The sequence below is a fragment of the Triplophysa rosa genome, linkage group LG15, assembly GCF_024868665.1.
Source record: "Triplophysa rosa linkage group LG15, Trosa_1v2, whole genome shotgun sequence".
In the NCBI taxonomy this organism is placed as follows: domain Eukaryota; kingdom Metazoa; phylum Chordata; class Actinopteri; order Cypriniformes; family Nemacheilidae; genus Triplophysa; species Triplophysa rosa.
In genome coordinates this window covers 3,915,806-3,934,731 of record NC_079904.1, presented here as the reverse complement: position 1 = coordinate 3,934,731, position 18,926 = coordinate 3,915,806, and the positions used below count along the sequence as shown (strand labels likewise).

The 18,926-nt window shown below is 36.6% G+C and overlaps 1 protein-coding gene across 1 annotated transcript in view; it reads right to left on the bottom strand.

The window, feature by feature from the left end:
• Nucleotides 1–18,926, bottom strand: part of slc35f1 (solute carrier family 35 member F1) — a 59,636-nt gene that overhangs the window by 25,554 nt on the left and 15,156 nt on the right. Inside the window, exon 2 of the mRNA XM_057353733.1 lies at nt 4,786–4,961. Coding sequence (XP_057209716.1) covers nt 4,786–4,961 — 176 coding nt within the window. The remainder of the gene's footprint in view (nt 1–4,785; nt 4,962–18,926) is intronic.

Genomic DNA, 18,926 nt, shown 5'->3' with positions numbered 1-18,926 from the left:
ATATATTTTAACAATTCTCTCATGTTTGTCTCATCTTCAACTATAACAAATAACTATTTCAATCAGACAAATAAGATGAACGTGACAAATGAACATAAAGAAGATATTTACTAAATTTCATGGTCATAAACTGCCAAAACAAAAAAGTGAACACACCGTAGATGCAATTTTGAAGCAAACAAACTTGACTTTCACACACAATCCTCCTTTCTGTTTTATAATCATTATTGCCATGTTCTCGAATCACTTTGCCAGGGTCCACTTGGCAGCCATGCCGCAGCGCTGACAGGTTGGTAAGAGGAGTTCTGGCATGCAATTTCATTTGTTTTCTATTCCTCAAACAAAGACAGAGAGAGAGCCATATGCTGGGCAGACATTGTCCTGTTGGCACAAGAGCTATTCTGACTCGATGTGTGTTCTCACAATGAGTACATGGGCTATTCACATACACTTGTATATATATACTGTATACATACAGTCGTGGCCAAAAGTATTGGCAGTGACATAAATGCTGTGTTTTGCAAAGTTCCTGCTTAAGCTGTTGTGGTGTTCAATCACATTGTTTAAAGATTATTATGCAGTGTGATCTGACGCAATTTAAATAATTGCAAAAAAAGCCATATAGAGAACCTGTAGTAAATCCTCAAAAAGTGGTCATCTCAGAGCACTAATAAGGCAAGAAAGGTCAGGATTTGCCCCAGAAGCTAATATCCAGCATGCCAGAACATATTGCACAGGTTATGAAAAATATATTATATATAAATATAAAATACTGACTCTTTGCATATATTATGTTTTTGCCAATAAATGCCTTTAAAACGTAAGATATGCTAATTTAAGATATCTAGTATACCATAGACACGTGGAAAAATAATCTACAAATACAGAAGCAGCAAACTTTGCAAAACACAAAATTGTTTACACTGCATTTCCTTTGGCCATGCACAAATGTATATACACAGCTTTATTATGCTTCCAAAACATGGTCACGCTGAAGAAAATGACTGCTATATTGTACATAATGGATGAAAAAAAAAGGTGTTTATAGTCATTAAAGATGCTAATTTTGCGTAGGTTTCTCAGTGGTCATTTGGCCGCCTCAAGCAACTTTCTGAACGTATTGAAAGGTAGTTGATGTATATTTAATATTTCCTCTGATCTGCGGAGCGCAGTGTTCTGAATTTGCTGTAAAATAATTCAGGCTTAATAACGCATGGCGGAGCAAAACTGTCGCTTGAAACATTCCTGTCAGCCATCAGCATTAACATTTCATCTTTAATTACTGTCTAATCACATTTGTACCGAAAATCACGTTTGTCTCCACCTGTGCAAGAGTAATGTGTGTGTGTGTGCGTGTGTGTGTGTGTGTGTGAGAGAGAGAGAGAGAAAGAGAGAATTTTTCTTCCCCTAAATTTGGTACAGAATTATGCCTGACACTCTATTGCCCGGTTTCACAGACGAGGTTTAAGGCTAATCCCAGACTAAAATGAATGTTTGAGCAGTCTTAACTGAAAATAACTCACTTTAAAACATCTTAAAGTATGTCAGCGCCATTGTTTTGTATCAAGATGCACACATGTAATGTTTTTTACTGGGCATTTCTATAAAAATATCTTAAATATGCTAATTTAACTAAGGGTTAGTCCGGGCTTAAGCTAATCCCTGTCTGTGAAACCAGGCCTTTAAGTACATTATCTTAATTTTTTGAGTAATCCTTTTGACTTTCAGAAAATGTTGGCCATCATCAGCCTTTGAAAGAAAACTAAACTTTATGAGAATATAATGTTTAAAATAATTATGCTGGAATAAGTATCCTTTTTTTAAATCAGTAAGATTAGTAATAGAACAAGAATTGAAAAAGTGAATTTTCAGTATTACTTTCAACAGGATCTGCATTTGTCATGGGATTACATAAAAGATTTTGCTGCCTTAAAACCACTACTTTCTAAATTTGTGACTGTTGAATGTAACAATTTTAACCATAAGTCAAACATGTCAGTTTATGAGTAACGTAATGTATTTAAGCCATGAATTAAAATAAGCTAAATAAACTAGGCACAAAGCATTTTAGCAGGTTTTATAACGTTTACACCCAAAAATAAACGTTCACCCCTTATGCATGTTATCATGCACGTCAAAAATATATGCTGGCGGTCAACTGGAATATTACAGCTAAAACATAGACAAAACACTCATACTTGTCAGCTATGAAATAAATCATTATTAAATTACAATCCGTGTTTATATCCGAATAATTTAAATATCAAGTCATCCATAACCAGTGTTGGGTAAATTACTCTGAAAAAGTAATTAATTACTAGTTACTAATTACATATTCAACAGTGTAATTAGATTACTGTACAAATTACTCTCTCCAAAAAGTATTTAGTTACTTATTACTAATTACTTTCTATATCCTACATCAACCTTGATTAGTTAAGTGATTTAAGGATACATGAAACGGCTTATTTAATTCATTCAATCAAATAATATTAAACTACATAAAGTACAATTATTAACTGACCAAAGTATTACAAATGTGAGAATTATACATTAAAGCAAGGATTTTAAAGTTAGACTTTGAATTTTGATGTCAATTCCACCATTACACGCGCATATTACACAAAGTCTTTTGTTTAATTTCATAAGAAGTAACTGTAATTAAATTACAGAAAAAATAAGAGTAATCCCTTACTTTACTTTTTCAAGGGGAAAGTAATTAAATTACAGTAACTAATTACTTAGTAACTAGTTGCACCCAACACTGTCCATAACACAAAATCATATTTAAAATACACAGATGTATTTACGAGAAGCAGGTTTTGGCTCTTTCAAAATAGTTTATCTAACATCTACTCAAAAGAAGTCACCAGTGTTCATGGACAGTGCCCTAAAGTTCTCCTACAATTCTACACCTCAGTGGTTTAAATCTAATTTAAACTGAGCGCAGGGGTCACGACTCACGACATCTACAAGATCCACTGAACAGGTGAAAAGAGAAGAGAGGAAGGTAAGGTAATGAGAAAAGGAAGTTTCACTTTACCACGGCTATTGTAAGATGACAGCTTCCACGCTGTCTGACTGCAGAAGATAAGGATCGCTGTTTGGCAGGAGCTCGTGGACACGGGCCGACTGACAGCGATCTGCTCACGATACTCTCGTTATCCTGAAGCCTGCCCACTTTCTGTAGCGTGTGGCTGTGTTTACAGAGGCTTCCAACAGAAATGCTTGGTCACTGGGGTGGAACAAACGGAGCGGGCCAATTTGGCAAGAAGCTGCCTGGACGTGTCTACCCTGCGGCTCGCGCGGGGCGCCGTGCTTGAAATAACCAATTTCTGCAGCGCGCTCGCATGCAGCGTCCACGCGCTTCAATCTGGGACGACAATCAAATATACAGTTATACAAGCCTTGTACAAAAATATGAGCCCACGGATTGTTGCAGACCATGGATTAAGTATTCCGGACATTTCCCTATTTATCTAGTTCTGATCTAGAGAACTGATTTCTGCAAAAAGAAACGATTTCACACCTGTGTTATAAATAGACTGTGAGTTGGCATATTTCTCAGCTCAGAACACGGCTCTTTTCCATATCTATTCTTAGCCTGCTGAAAGTATGCCAGAAATCATCATGCGGACACATTAAAGGGACGGTTCACCCAAAAATAATGCTGTCATCGTTTACTTACCCTCATGTCACTTTACACCCTTTCTTCCTAACTTTCTTCTATTAAAGAAGATGTTTAGCAGACAGCATCATGAACCATACAACTCATGCATGCCATTTGATGGCAAACAGAGTAAAATTCATTTTTAAAGTCCCAGTGAAATAAAAAATTGCAATGCCTATTTTTTATAAAATATTGCAGCGTTTATTGTAAATAGTTTATCAATGTGGGTCTTTCCCTTTTTACAAATCGGGTTACCTCATAATCTTTAGTTAAAAACCTGCAGTGACAATCCATCTTAGATGACGTATGTTAGACGGCTTGGGAGGAGCTTCTGCCAGTTCCATTTCAAAATGCAACGGCTGTTTTAATACATCCAATCAAATCACAGCAAAAGACGAAAGCCACGCCCACTTTTTTCCTCATTAAAAATTCCATTTCACTCGGAAATGCATCAAAATATGGAAGTAAAAACGATCGCAACTTCCGGTTCACAGGGACTTTAATAAATCTTTGGTCATCGTTTACTTTCGTTGTAGAAAAAAGCAGTTTGGACAACCTGCTATAAATAACTCTTTTTGTGTTCCATGAAAGAAGTGTGACCAAAGACATCCAAGTAAATATGACAGAAAGTCCGAACTATTCCTTTAACACAAGATTCAATTAAAGAGAAACATAACATGGGTACTAAGCACAACATCACTTATTGAGTCACCATCCAGTCGTGAAATGAAAACGTTTAGAGACGACACAAATGATTACTACATCAGAATAAAGACGTGGCTTATTATGCTTCCCCACATGTTTTCTTAAGAAGCAAATTATCATTTACAGAGAATAAAGAACAGAATGTTTGCCCGCATTCACTTACTTTAGATCATGTAAATCTAACCTTTTAGAAATAAATATGACCTTTACAGGACATTCATAAAGTATGCAGGAACAGGAACATAAATTAGCCTTTCTAAAAATAGAACACAAGTCAGTTTTTAAATTTGCTCGAAACGTTAAATGGGGAAAAACTTCAAATAACAATTAGGAGTCTCACAGAAAATGTGCTTTCCGTATATACTGTATTTATAACCACACAGAAAGCATTGTAAGGACGGCTGTCTTACCTTGTCTAACTGCAAGTGTTGTCGTATAGACCAGGAACAGCAGGATATAGTTGAGAAAGCTCTGAAACACAGGAGTGTTGGCATGATAATCGTCCGCGAGGTACTTGCTGGTCAAACCGATTCCACAGATGAGCAGCGACAGGACTTGACCCAGTGCCAGCGTTAGAATGAGTTCCCTGCGAACGGACCAGACCAGGAGTCAGCATGACATCATAAAAACATAAAAAGAGAATATACCACAGGACATTTTTAATATCCATGTGACAACACGTCACAATTCTTACACAAGTCACCACATATAACGAACAAAATCATGTTTTTTGACAAGTATGATGCTAAGACACTGTTTGTGACTAATTTGTAAAGGTATAGACGAACGCACACGCTGGCCCGAAGTTAACTTCCAGTCTGTGTTTTGTTATAATATAACCATTTATTTTATATTTAATTTGTATTTATATTACTTTCTATTCAAATTTTATTGTATATTTATTTATTATTCATTTAAAACTACTCAGCAGTTATTAATTATGTTTCTACGTCAGGAAAGGCGGTAACAAAGGGTAACGCGGATATGATATACACGCAAAAACTAGTCAATCTATACACAAGTCTGTTCTCTACACAAGTCAATTTGGAATCGCATAAATGAGGGGAAAAAAGGTTTTCAAGACAACAAAGCAATTATTCCTTTGGACTCAAATGGTTTTCCTCTCCTGTGGTACACTCTTAAAAATAATGGTGCTACACAATGCCATAGAAGAATGATTTTTGTTGCATCCAAAGAAAATGTATGATTCACAAAAGGTTCTTTGTGATTGTAAGAGATTCTTTAGACTATAAAAATTAAGAAAGAAAGGGCTCATTAGAACATCTGATTAATTTAAATTAACGTTTCTTTGGGGAATTAACAGCTGTCTGCCTCTTCATTCCTGTCTGATTTATACTTGAGGTGATAGTTCACCCAAAAATGAAAATTCTGTCATCATTTACTCACCCTCATTTCAAACCTTTTCTTCTGCAGAACACAAAAGAAGATATTTTGATGAAAGTTGGCAACCGAACAGCACTGGCCCCCATTCACTTCTATTGTATGAACACAAAACCAATGCAAGTGAATGGGAGCCAGTTAACAACATTCTTCAAAATATCTTCTTTAGTGTTCTGCGGAAGAAAGTCATGCAGGTTTGAATGAAATGACATGAGGGTGATTATTTCTGGATAAACTATCACTTTAAGTTTGTAAAGGTAAATTCACACCTGCTGTCACCACGATTCATAAACAAGCTTCCTGTAATTCATCAAGCGGCTTGACAGATGTGGCATCAGCTGACGGTTAGTTACAGGTGGTGGTTAACAGAAAGGATTGGTGAAGTCGGTCTCAGGTCTGCGGATGTGACAGGTCATGTTTAATTATGAATATGTCCGAGTGTGACAGTCCAATTGGTCAGACCACAGCTCAGAAGGCGCCGGGAAACGCACATGGAACCGCGTGAGGGAATGAAACGCCAATCAACTGGGCTTAAAGCAGGAGACCTAACCTTTCTTCAAAAACTCAATTCGACTCCTCAGTGAACACGCAGCATACCAAATCACCCACCACACGGGTAACAAACAGAGCCAACACACAGGTTAGTTCCACAGCAAGATGAAAGAGACGCTGCTTTATCAAAACACAAATACTGCATTTGTGGAGGGGGAAAGAAAACATGTGCTTGTGCGCCATCTTTTAGAAAAACCCACTTAGTGCATAACCAAAGACGAAATGTACCAGTAAGTTTCAGTCAAAAAACAAACAAAAAAATGTCATAAACATCATACATTTCATGTTAAATGCAAGGTAATATTATGTTAAAGGGATAGTTCATCCAAAAATGAAAATTCTTTCATTTTTTATTCCAAACTTGCATGACTTTCTCTCTTCTGCAGAACACAAAAGAAGGTATTTTTGAAGAACGTTGGTAACCAACCAACACTGGACCCCATTGACTTCCATTCTATGGCCACAAAACCACTGAGACATTTCTCAGAATATCCTCTTTTGTGTTTCACAAAAGAAAGAGTCATATACAGGTCTTGAACAACATGAGGATGGATAAATTACAGAAGTTGTATTTTTGATTGAACTTCCTCCTCCATTTCCATCATGGAATAGGGAAAATGCACCGTTGTGATGTCATAGATCAATAAAGGTTCGATAAGTCCTCAGTTCCTCATCGGTCTGCTGGAAAATGAGAGATGCTCAATTTCACAATAACCGCATCAAACTGATGGAGCAGATATCCGATGTCTCACATCTCTTTCCCAGAGGTTTTGTAGACATTTTCAGACCACAAGATTCTGCTGAGACGTCACAGTCTGAGGCCAAAAGCTTTTGAGTGGCACGTTTTCCTCACACATAACAAATTTGAACTCCAACATCACGTTAAATTCATAATAAAATATATAACAATGAAGTTCCATACAATTAAAAAAAATCAACAAAATGACCAAAGCTTAAAATCTATCTAGTCATTACTACTGTCTGGTGTGGAAAAATGAAACCGTGAATTTTCATTTGATCTCATGACATTTTAATATTTGGTATAATATTATGACACTTTCTATCTATTCAATTCAGACAGGCCGGAAAGTTGTAGATTTCTTGCAAAAGTTACAAACAAATGGGTAAAATTCCTGACTCAGTGACTCAACAAAATTCTTATTCAAATTAAACAACCATTATACATAAAGCCCCGGGTTAATAATACTTTATATGCAGCAAATATCACGGCATAAATTATTTAATACCTCTGTGGCAGTGTTAAACTTTTTAAGAACAAACCCATCAGTCGTTGTAGATTAAATATTGAAAATGTAACACGTGGTCGAGGGCTTTAATGTGTCTCAGAAAGGTCCAAAACACACACATGTGAGCTCTCTTTCCACAACATCACCACAGAGGTAAAAATTTGCATTTAGATAGAAACCAATTTGCTTTCCTCTGAAACAGTTGTGTTTAAGATGAAATACTGTAGAGGGTTTTTTTCTCTCTTTTTGGTCTATGTAACATTGCCCCGAGAGGCATTACCTGGATGGGAGTTTAAATGAATTTGGTTTATAGCTCTTGTAAGGTGCTTCATTTCATTATAGAGCTGAAAGAGCGACAAGGACAAAACAAAATTGATATTAAGCTCATAGTGTAAGCTTTACTGTCCTTCACATATACAGAAAGTGTAGGAATGTCCAAAAATGAGACACAAATATTCTTTAGTTTAACTTTAGTGTATTTAGCTCTGTGTAGTTTTATCATAAATTTTGTTCGTTAACTACATTTTTGGTTTTTAAACACATTTAGACACATTTTTTCCCTAAAGATTAAACTTCTCTTTTCCCCAACCATCTGGTTAAGAAATAAAATGTTATTTTGAGGAGTTTCTGGTGGTATTTCCAGAAAGTGTCACCTGGCATGATGGATGGTGAATTTCGATGACCGGTCACTTCAGTCCTCTACAGACAGCAGATGGCTTCTCAAAGTCATGAAGAACTATGTGTGTTTGTGCACAGATGTGCACTTTTCTTCATCTCGGTTCAGTATTCACCGCATACATGAACGGATTTGTGTTGTATTGGTGCGTTGTGAACCTCAAGCGCGCTTCTCAAGGGCAGTGATGTGATGCGGATGTGCAAAAGAGCAAAACAAGTAAACAATTTATCTGCTGAGGTAAACCGAAAAACAGCTCAGGACACAATGAGCACAGAAATGCATCTTGTGTGGAGCTCCATGGGCCATAAAACACAGCTGTCTGAGACAAATATGATAAATGTTTGTCAAGAGATGACGAGAAAAGGTAACCGGTAAAAATGTAACAAGAAAAAATCGTTAACACAAACATTTCTTAATTAAAAATAATTTTACACTCTAAAAACTGTTGGGTTATTTGAACCCACCGTTGGGTTATAAATGATGCTATGCTGCGTTGTTTCAACCCAAAATGCTGGCCATTGTTGGGTCAAATATAACCATATTCTGGGTTCATTTAACCCAATTGTAAGGTTAATTTTTGACCCAACCCAACTTTTTTTTTAATGTATCTTCAATTATTCAGCATTTCGTCGCTGTCCTTCCGAAACCTCAGATTTTCAAATTTGCTGTTTTTCAGAAAACGAGAAAAAAAAGTTGTCAAGCACTTTTAAATGCTTTTTATTGGTTAGAAATGTGCAAAACCGACTTCCGGTTCAGCGATGTAAGAGACAGCAGCATTAACGAGGACCTCCAAACCACGTTCCTTTTAAACTTATCTAAGCGCTTTCTTTTTTATTTAAGTTGCTTTATATCGAAGTGTGAGTACCACGGTTAGTTTAGAAAACAAAATGAGCAACTCTAAACATCACACTGCACCAGTAACACGATCGTGTGCTACCTTAGCGGGTAAGCTAGCAATCATGGCGGCTAACGACACCGTTAGCAACAAGGACACGCCTGAGAAAGACAACATGGATAACCTGTCGATGAGTCAGATAATCTCTGAACTGGCAAAACAACGGGCTAGTTTGAAAGAGGACATGGCTGGCTTAATTCAATCAAGATTCAATCAAGCCGCTACAACCCTCTCTTGACACACTACGGGAGACAGTTAGCTCATTTCTGGTTGGCGATAACTTTGAAAGGCTTGTTACCGTGGAAACAACGATTAAATCATTGAAGGCACAGAACGATGCTCTTCTTGTTCAAATGGATGATCTCGAAAATAGATCCAGAAAGGCTAATCTGCGTATTATCAAAGTCCCGGAAGGCGCTGAGGATGGAAAAGACCCCATCGGATTTATTTCTGGGATGCTTAAGGATACCATGGAGAGCGTGTTTGATAAACCTCCTGAACTTGAGCGTGCGCACCGAGCCCTTCGTTCCAAACCAGGAGTAGGACAACCTCCTAGACCAGTGGTTCCCAACCTGGGGTCCACGACCCCCTTAGGGGGACGCCAGAGTTCACATGAGGGGCGCGGGAGCTGACATGCTTTATTTAGGTTAAATAAAGCTGCATAAATGTTCCACTAATCATTTTAAATAAAAATATTTTTGTATGTTTTAAAAAAATCACGTGCTTACAATGCCAAGATAATGCAGTCAAAAATAGTTATATCTTGTATAAAATAATTATTTAAATTTTTCCGGCTCCATCGGCAGACATTCACACGGGGCTTCGCGGTAGCCGGAGGCACTGTCATTGGCTGTTCTGGCTATGAGACTCACATGAGAAACATCCTCTGTCAGGCGTCAACGTTCGTGTTAACTTAAAAATCAAAAGGAAAAATAGCAGAGAAACGTAAATGCGGTGATTCTTCGTCAGAAATGTTTAAAAAGTTTAGACGGACGCTATGACAAAACCTACGTAAATTTAGGTTTTCGTCTCGGCCAGAATGTGTGTTCTGTGGTGAAAAATTGGTAAACGACAGCATGAAACCAAGCAAAATGAAAAGACACCTTATAAAAATAAGCAGTAATTGACAGTAGCCTACATCTCGTTATGCAAGTATAGCAATGTTAATGTTTAACAGTTCTTTCATTACGTTCAGTATACTCTGTATGTTCATACAACAACCTGAAAAATAACCTGAAAATGTATTTGAGTATTCAAGTAAAAATGTCATTAAAATCTTTTATATTACTCATATTTAACCATTTCATTTAATTTATTTATATTTACTATCTATATATGTGTGTTTGAGTAGCAATTATGTGTGTATACACACACACACATATATGAGGGTTGGGGGGGCTCCGATTGTCATATATGTACGTAGGGGGGGCCCAAGGAAAAAAGGTTGGGAACCACTGTCCTAGACCATTCATCGTTTGCTTCCACAGATTTCAAGAAAAGGAAAAGGCACTTAACTGGGCCAGGCGAAATGATATCAAGTACAATGGTGTGTCACTGAGACTATACCTGGATACGAGCGCAGCTTTAGCGAAGAAACGCGCCGTATTCAAAAAGGTTAAACAACTACTGTATCAGAAAGGCATAAAGTTTCGGCTGCTGTTTCCTGCCCGCCTCCGCGGGCATTGTGGTTTGGGGTTCTCAAAAGCAAAGAGATATTCACCGGTTAATCGGGAGCCAAGTAAGTTAAACAGGTTTCTGCGGCTGGCTTCAGTTGGGGAAGCAAGCATGGGAAGGCTTGGCAGTTTGGTTTTATGTTATAGTTTATATTATGTAAGTGTTATTAAGGTTTTGTTTTATGTTATATTTGCACAAGTACTTATTAGTGAGGAAGCATGTTCGTTACTGATTACGTCATTGATCTGTGATTGCTTGCTGAAACGTAAATCTGCTCATGTCTGATATGGCCGATGCAACGAAATCACCTGGGGGGTCAAACGTTAGATTTGTTAGCTGGAATGTTAAAGGTCTCAATGGCCCAACCAAAAGAGGCAAAATCTTTGCATATTTAAAGAAAAAAAAATCTGAAATAATATATTTACAAGAAACCCACTTACGTACTGCTGACCATATTAGACTTAGGAAATCATGGGTGGGACACGTTGGTGTCTTTATTGCCAGATCTAAACTCCCATCGAATGATTTTTGGAGGTGACATAAATTGTGTCATGAACCCATCCCTGGACCGCTCTAATCCTAAATCCTTATCTCGTTCATGGATCAAGTGGGAGCTGTTGATCCTTGGAGATTTCTTTTTCCACATAACAGGGTATATTCCTATTTCTCTCAAGTCCACCATTCCTATTCAAGAATCGATTATTTCTTTATAGATAAATCCCTTCTTCCTTCTGTTGGACTAATCGAATATTTAGCTCAACAGATCGGACTCTATCTCAGCATCTACATTGTGGGAGACACTTACAAGTTATAAGGGGAGAAATAATTTCATATACCTCAACCCTCATCAAACAGCGTAAACGTAAACTGGATGATTATTTGACTCCCTCACCTGAACTATATAAGGAAAGGTTGAACCTTCAAATGAAATATAACCTGCTATCAACGAATACTGAATGGAACCTATTATGTTCCAGGGGATATATATATGAACGTGGTGAAAAAGCAGGTCGTCTTCTAGCCCACCAGTTAAAATCTAAGGAGGCTTCTCAACTTATACCTCAAATTCGTAACAGTAAATCCAAATGAAATTAATAAGATCTTCAATGATCACTTCTCAAACTTATATACAACCGAAAGCCCTGAATCTAATTTCTAGACAGTATAGATATACCCACCCTTAATTATGAAGAAAACTCCAGTTTCGAGCAACCCATACAAATAGAAGAAATTCTAAATTCGATCACATTAATGCAGAGTCACAAAACTCCTGGCCCTGATGGCTACCAATAGACTTTTATAAAAAATTTGCAAATAAATTAGCCCCCATTCTTCTCGAAATGCTTGGAGACGCGTTAGTAGTATAACAACATTATACTTTTGTTAAAACCTGATAAGGATCCCCTGAACTGCAATTCCTACAGACCAGTTTCCTCTTTTAAGCGGTACAAGACAAGGATGCCCTCTTAGTCCTTCACTTTTTACCTTAGCCATCGAACCCTTATCTATAGCGTTAAGAAGCTCACAGCATTTTACTGGCATTAGATGTAGGGGCATAGAACATAGGGCATCCTTATATGCCGATGATATGCTGTTGTATACTTCAGATCCAATCTCAGGTATTCCACAGGTGATTAAGACATTGACCCAATTTGGAAATTTCTCAGGTTATAAATTGAACTTTTCGAAAAGTGTTTGCTTTCCTATAAATAAACAGGGCCTTCGAGTTTTTAAAACAGATATGCCTTTTCAGCTGTCTGTATCAGGATTGAGATATTTAGGGATATAAATCACACAGGGATTCCCTATACAAGGAGAACTTTACACCTGACAAGATCAAATTAAAGCAGGTAGAAGTAACTGTGTAAAAATGAACATGTTACCAAGGCTCTTGTACTTGTTTCAATGTATCCCAATTTTCCTACCTAAATCCTTCTTTCAAAACTTTGATTTCAGTTTGATTTCATCATTTATATGGGGTGGAAAAACACCTAGGATCCGGAAGGAATTTCTCCAGAGATAAAAAACTCAAGGTGGATTGGCACTTCCGAATTTTAGGTATTATTATTGGGCTGCAAATATTTCCAAAATACTTTATTGGCTTCAGAAACCTACAGACAAGAGGCTAATTCTTGTACTTCATCATCCCTTCCTGCTTTAGTATTATCTAAACTGCCACTTTGGATCTAAATGTCTCAAGTTTTTCAACGCCAGCACTCTTCTGTGAAAGAATACCAGCCCTTTTTCACAGACCAGTAGTCTATGAAGCAAATTAATCATTACTGACTAACTGAAGTCTGCCGAGAAGCTCACACCTTCAGTCGAGGAGGCTTATTATTATGCATCTAGATACGAGGCAATGCATCTATTATTCAACTTTCTCGGTCCGGAATGGCTTAGAAAGAGGAAATGAATGAAATTACAATCTGAATGTGAGGGTTTTGAGTTTTGAATGATTTCTAATACGGTTTTGAAGACGCTGATCATCAGCCACCTCAGAACTCACAGCGGGACGTAAAAGCTTTAAACGTTAGATGTTACAGTAAAGAGAAGATGAATGGGATTTTTTTCTGTAAGCTAAATGCTTCATTATTGTCATGGTGTTAACTTTCCATATCTTGGTTACAGTTAACGCGACCTGAACTCATTCACACATCAACACAAAATCTTCCGACCGAAGTGGCTTTAACGTTCAAACTTGGATCAATTGATGGAGAGCTCAAATAGATGATCTAATCAATTGGCTCCATTTAACGACCAAGGTCGATTGCCATTCTTCTCTGAAGTAACTGTGGAAAAAAGCTTTAAATTCAATCCAGCAAACGTGCTATCTATCTGGTAATCTACTCTGGCAGACCGTCTTTGAAAGCGGCAAGTGAAAAGCTACCAACCTTATTTACGGAGCCACTGTTAGAAAAGAATGTTTAAGCATTGATTTTTTTCCTCACTTGTATCTTCAGGCATCTCCTCATCGGGTCTCCACTCCATACAAACTCTGAAGGCCCAATCAAACATCATTTTCTCTCAAATTACTCCGGTCCAGATCAATAAAGATCAGTTGGATGACTTATACGAAAGTCTCCTCTAGGGTAAATATACATCAAGAACTAATTTCATTCACATTCAAGGCAGCTCCTTGCCTGTGGAAGACAAGACCCCTGCTAGGTTAAAAAAAGGATAAGGAGTAGAGAGGCAGAGATTTACTGCTCACTATTCTTGAGCTTTATTGTAGTGCCTTTCAGTCTGTGATTCGTGTCCAAGCAGCGTTTCATAGTTTATTGCAGCACCACAAATTTGTTTTACTCGTGTAGGAGTAAGAAAGCATTTAGAAAATATGGTGAAATATATATCATTTATATTGATGTACGAATTTCTTCAGAATACATGGCAACCACTAAAACATGTTTTTTGAAAACAAGTTCCTACTGTACCAAACCAGCCAAACCCTAATATTGTATTGTACAGTATTGTATTTAAACCATTAATATAAAACATATTCTATTGAACAAAATATAATTTATACAATTTATAAATGTGTTAAATTAAATTAAAAATAAATAATCCCATAAGAATAATGGTCCCTTCAGCCAAACCCTGAGCTTGTTTATTTGATTTTATTGATATATTTGATTAAATATATTAAAAACCATGAACCTAAAACATATTCTATTAAACAATCTATAAATTATAAAATGAATAAATATGTCAATAATTAAATAAAAAATGAATCATGCTATTTACACTAATGGTCCAATCAGCCAAACCCTGACCCTGATTAAATTGTATTGTATTGTATTAAATATATTAAAAAACATAATTATAAAACTTATTCTATTGACCAATATATAAATTAATACATACAGTATATTAATAATTACATTTAAAATGAATAATGCCATTTACACTTATGATCCAATCTAGAACATTACGATTACAACATTCAAATCAGACATGAAAATATTATACAGTAAAAACAATGTTCATGGTTTAATGCTTTTATTTTGATTAATAAGGTTAATGGAATATGGTAGATTATACATTTTTTATACAACCAATAAATAAGATCTCAAATTATTGGTCTGATTCAGGCCCATGCTAATAATCTCTCAAAAATAATATAATAAAATATAATAATCTATAATAATAATAAACAGTCATAGATAATACATTGCTACCACATTTCCTAGTAAATACATTTTGAAATATCCAAGTACAAAAGATGAAAATTCAAAGCTATAATCAACAAATGACAATAACAGACAAAAATGTATTTTCTCTTCTGTTCTTTTGTTATAAATGCTTCTTCTGTCTTGTTTCTGTTCTACAAGTTATTTGGAGAGCATCCATTACATGTGCTCATGTGCTCACGACACAGAAATCTAATATCCTGTCATGGAGATGACCTTCTGCTGTAATCTATGATGTTTCAAAATGCAATTAGGGATGTAATGGCTTGAAATCTGCACTGCTGATGTTGCTCATAATTTCTGGAGGTTTTTTTCCGTTTCAACGAGACGCTTGAAACCAGCGCTGACTCCCTGTGGGGTCTCCGTAACCCCGGCTGGCCTCGCTCTGCTCTATGTATCAGAGAGCCCATGCTTCATTTAACTAATTCACTAAGGGAGTAGAGGGAGTACAAAAGTGTTTTTTTTTTCACAAAGGGAGAAAAGCTCTTTTATCTAGAGGTAGTCTAGCTGTGCTTAGTGCGGGTTTGGCCTCACAGACGGATTTTACCGAGGGCTTAGATACCGTGAACTAAAGCGACCATGACTTGATTGCTACGTTGAAAATCCTGTTGCATTCTGGGATGGAGACGCTCTCAACCTGAAACATCGAATCAGTTGCCTTCTGTGTATCCTGGCACACACAACTGTTGTGTGGACAGAGCAAAGAATAAAATACATTGATTTTCTTTATAAAATGGACTGCAAAGAAATCCAATTGGATGTGCCGTTGTAAAAAAATCTAATACAGAGATTAATGTTAAAAGTGACGGAAGTATTTCTTTAAAGTCTGTTTCGGCCTGCTGTGCTGAGACCTGAAGATGAAGACTATCAAATGCACCTGTTAGAGGTCAAAGGTCAAGTACCTAAAGCACGTAACAGATGGTAGGTTGACATTACATGTTTTTCCACATGTTCAGGATGTCATACACAGTTAATCGGTTGAATAATAAGAATGTATTATAGCCTATTGCTCATCACATAGGGCAGAGTATACCGAAATTACATATATAAAGTTTCATCTGAATAAAAAATGCATTTATGGTATAAATCCAGTATAGAATTTATAAAATTGACACTATCATTTTTTTCTGCCTTAAATTTATACAATTAAGTTGGCTTTACAAGTCATTTCAACTTTCTTTTTCAAGTTCCCGTAACTTAAGATGACATTTCTTGACTTACTGTATGAGTTGATGCAAAAACGTATAAAACTCGTTGAAAAGACTTCCAGTTAAAATCCAGTTTGATTGTACTTAATAATCAAAGACAGCAAAAAAATCAGTCTGACTCATACTGCATCAAAAACTGAATTTGCAGCTGAGCTTTAAACGCAGCACAATAGAGCATACATGACTCCCGTCAGAAGAAACCTGAACATTCCCACCAAAATCAAACCCGCCACATTTAAGAAAGCCGCACACAACATGGCCTGTGTTCAGTTGGCATGCCGGTCAGCAGAGAGCCATTGTGAGCGACAACCATGTTGCCAGAAAACAGCTCAATGGTCACTTCACACCGAACAGAGCCGCAGTCATGAAATAAATAACCCTTCATGTACAGCCGCACACACAAAACCATTGTCTCCATACAGGGCCATAACTCAAGCCGGGCTGATGCTTGCAAATCAGAGATATGAGCTTCACTCGCCTGTTTTGCAGTTCTGCGATGCCAATCAATCAACATTTGGTACTGCTGCTTTAAAGGCACAGTTCATCCAAAAATTAAAATTGTCATGAGCTGCCACGGAACACAAAAGTCATATATTGAGCCGTTTTAAAGCAGAATTTTACAGTCTAAAAACGGTTTTAAACATTACAAAATTCTGTTCCAGACTCCCATTTTGCGACAAATGAAAAAAGGCAATTGACAATTGTTACAAACTTATGCATGAATGCATATAATAAAATGTAACTTTCATTTCATCAGCATTTCTAGATGTCTGTTGAATCTCAACAAAATCAAACCTCAGGAGTGACAAAGTCATCCAACAGCAATGTGAAAGACTGACAGCATGACAAGGTACAACGTATTGCTCACTCAGTGAATACGAACTTTTTGAGGTCTGAAAAAAATACACAGCATCTTTTCTGTTATTTTGACCTGTTTCTCCAGTTTTCATTCTCTTATTTATAATTTGGGAGAAATATTAGTAGTAGTTCACAGAATGAAACACATATTATAATTTGACCAAAACACATACCTATAAATAGTAAATGCAGAAAAAAAGAAAATAATTTTGAAATGGTATCTTATATATAATCGGAATTTTTATATATGCCATTGGGCATCTTTGGGGTATAAACTTCACACGATACCCAAACTGGAGTCCAACATGCATAACAAAAGTTAAATCATGACTTCTGAAAGTCATAGTTTTGTCAGCCTAATGAGAAGACATCAATGTTTTACCGCAGTGCTTTAACTAACTTAATTAGAAGCCTAACAGCCAAAAAAACGAGTGTGAATCCAGATGAAGTGTCATAACCAAGAAGAGCAAAATATAGCGGGCCAGCACATTAAATTCTTATTTGACTCCTCTGCACATCCGGCTGTCAGATGCCGTGAGAGCGGAAGAAATAGTGATGGCGTTACGGATGGCATTATGGCAGTTTTGGTGCTGACGCTTATTGGCCAGCGCCCGTCTGACACAGACAAGAGACTTGATTTCTTGACTTTATTTAAGGTCACCAATGTGTAATCGTAACCCATTTTTAATGATTAGAGTTGAACATGATTACCATCTAAAAAATTTGCATAAAAATTCCACAATTATGTTTAGGATTACTATCATCATGTCCTAATACATTATGCATTCACTAGCTGAAACAAGCACTTACTATCATTTACTATTCAAATAGGTCTTCATTAGACAAGGTGACATCATCGATTCATAACGAATTCAGAAACTCCAACAGCGTTCACAGTGTGAATCAGACATCTACGCAACTAAGAAAATGAAGATCATGCAAATATAAGTTAATGATAAATGCTCATATGGTCTGATGGAAAACATGCAGTTGTTGACTGAATCACATGTTTTGGAAAAATCAGCGCAACTGAATTAAACCAGCTTGGCAAAGGTGCCATTCAGAAGTGTTGGGCACTAAAGAATTCAATGCAATTGACGCTAGAAGACAAGTAATTACCTCAGTGTCTCACTCCAGACGGTTATGATAAAGAAAGAAGAGCTGAATAATAGATTGAAAATATCTGTATGTGAACAAAGAACTGTAAAAAATGCTCTAGGTGTCCAGCATCTTCAATTTACTGTCACAAGAAATGACAATTATTTTCTGACAAGAGCGATAAACATACTGGCTATTTCTTTACCGAAAAAATATTTTTACAAGACCTACAAATGTTTTTTTAATCGTAGCCTCTAGAACACCAAAAAATGCAGAACATTTTGTACATTTTTTCATGTATTCTTTTTTGTTTTAATATTTAAGTGCCGTTTCTGGTTAGCATGCTAACAGACGCTAACAGTTTGCAATAAAATTCCTCTCAGTAAACAGTATTTCCTTGCCTTAAATCTTTTCACAGGACAATTCATCAGCAACATTATTCAGCTGTTTTAATATAATTCAAGATCTTCATTTTATGAATAATTTACCTGCTCTTACGCCGTAATAGGGAGTTATTCATGCAGACTGTCCTTGTAAATTATTCAACTCCAACATTATAGTTCTCATCTGAGGAAAAGACTGCCTGATTCGCCAACTTTACTTTGTTCTGAAGCAGGTTCGGAATTATTATTTCACAAATGAAGTGATGCTTTTGTTCTGTTACGCCACATTTTCCACGTAGAGGTTCGAGATTCGAGAGATGAGGAACAAAACGGGTTCTCACCGCGGCAAACGCTTTCATAACATGGTCTCAA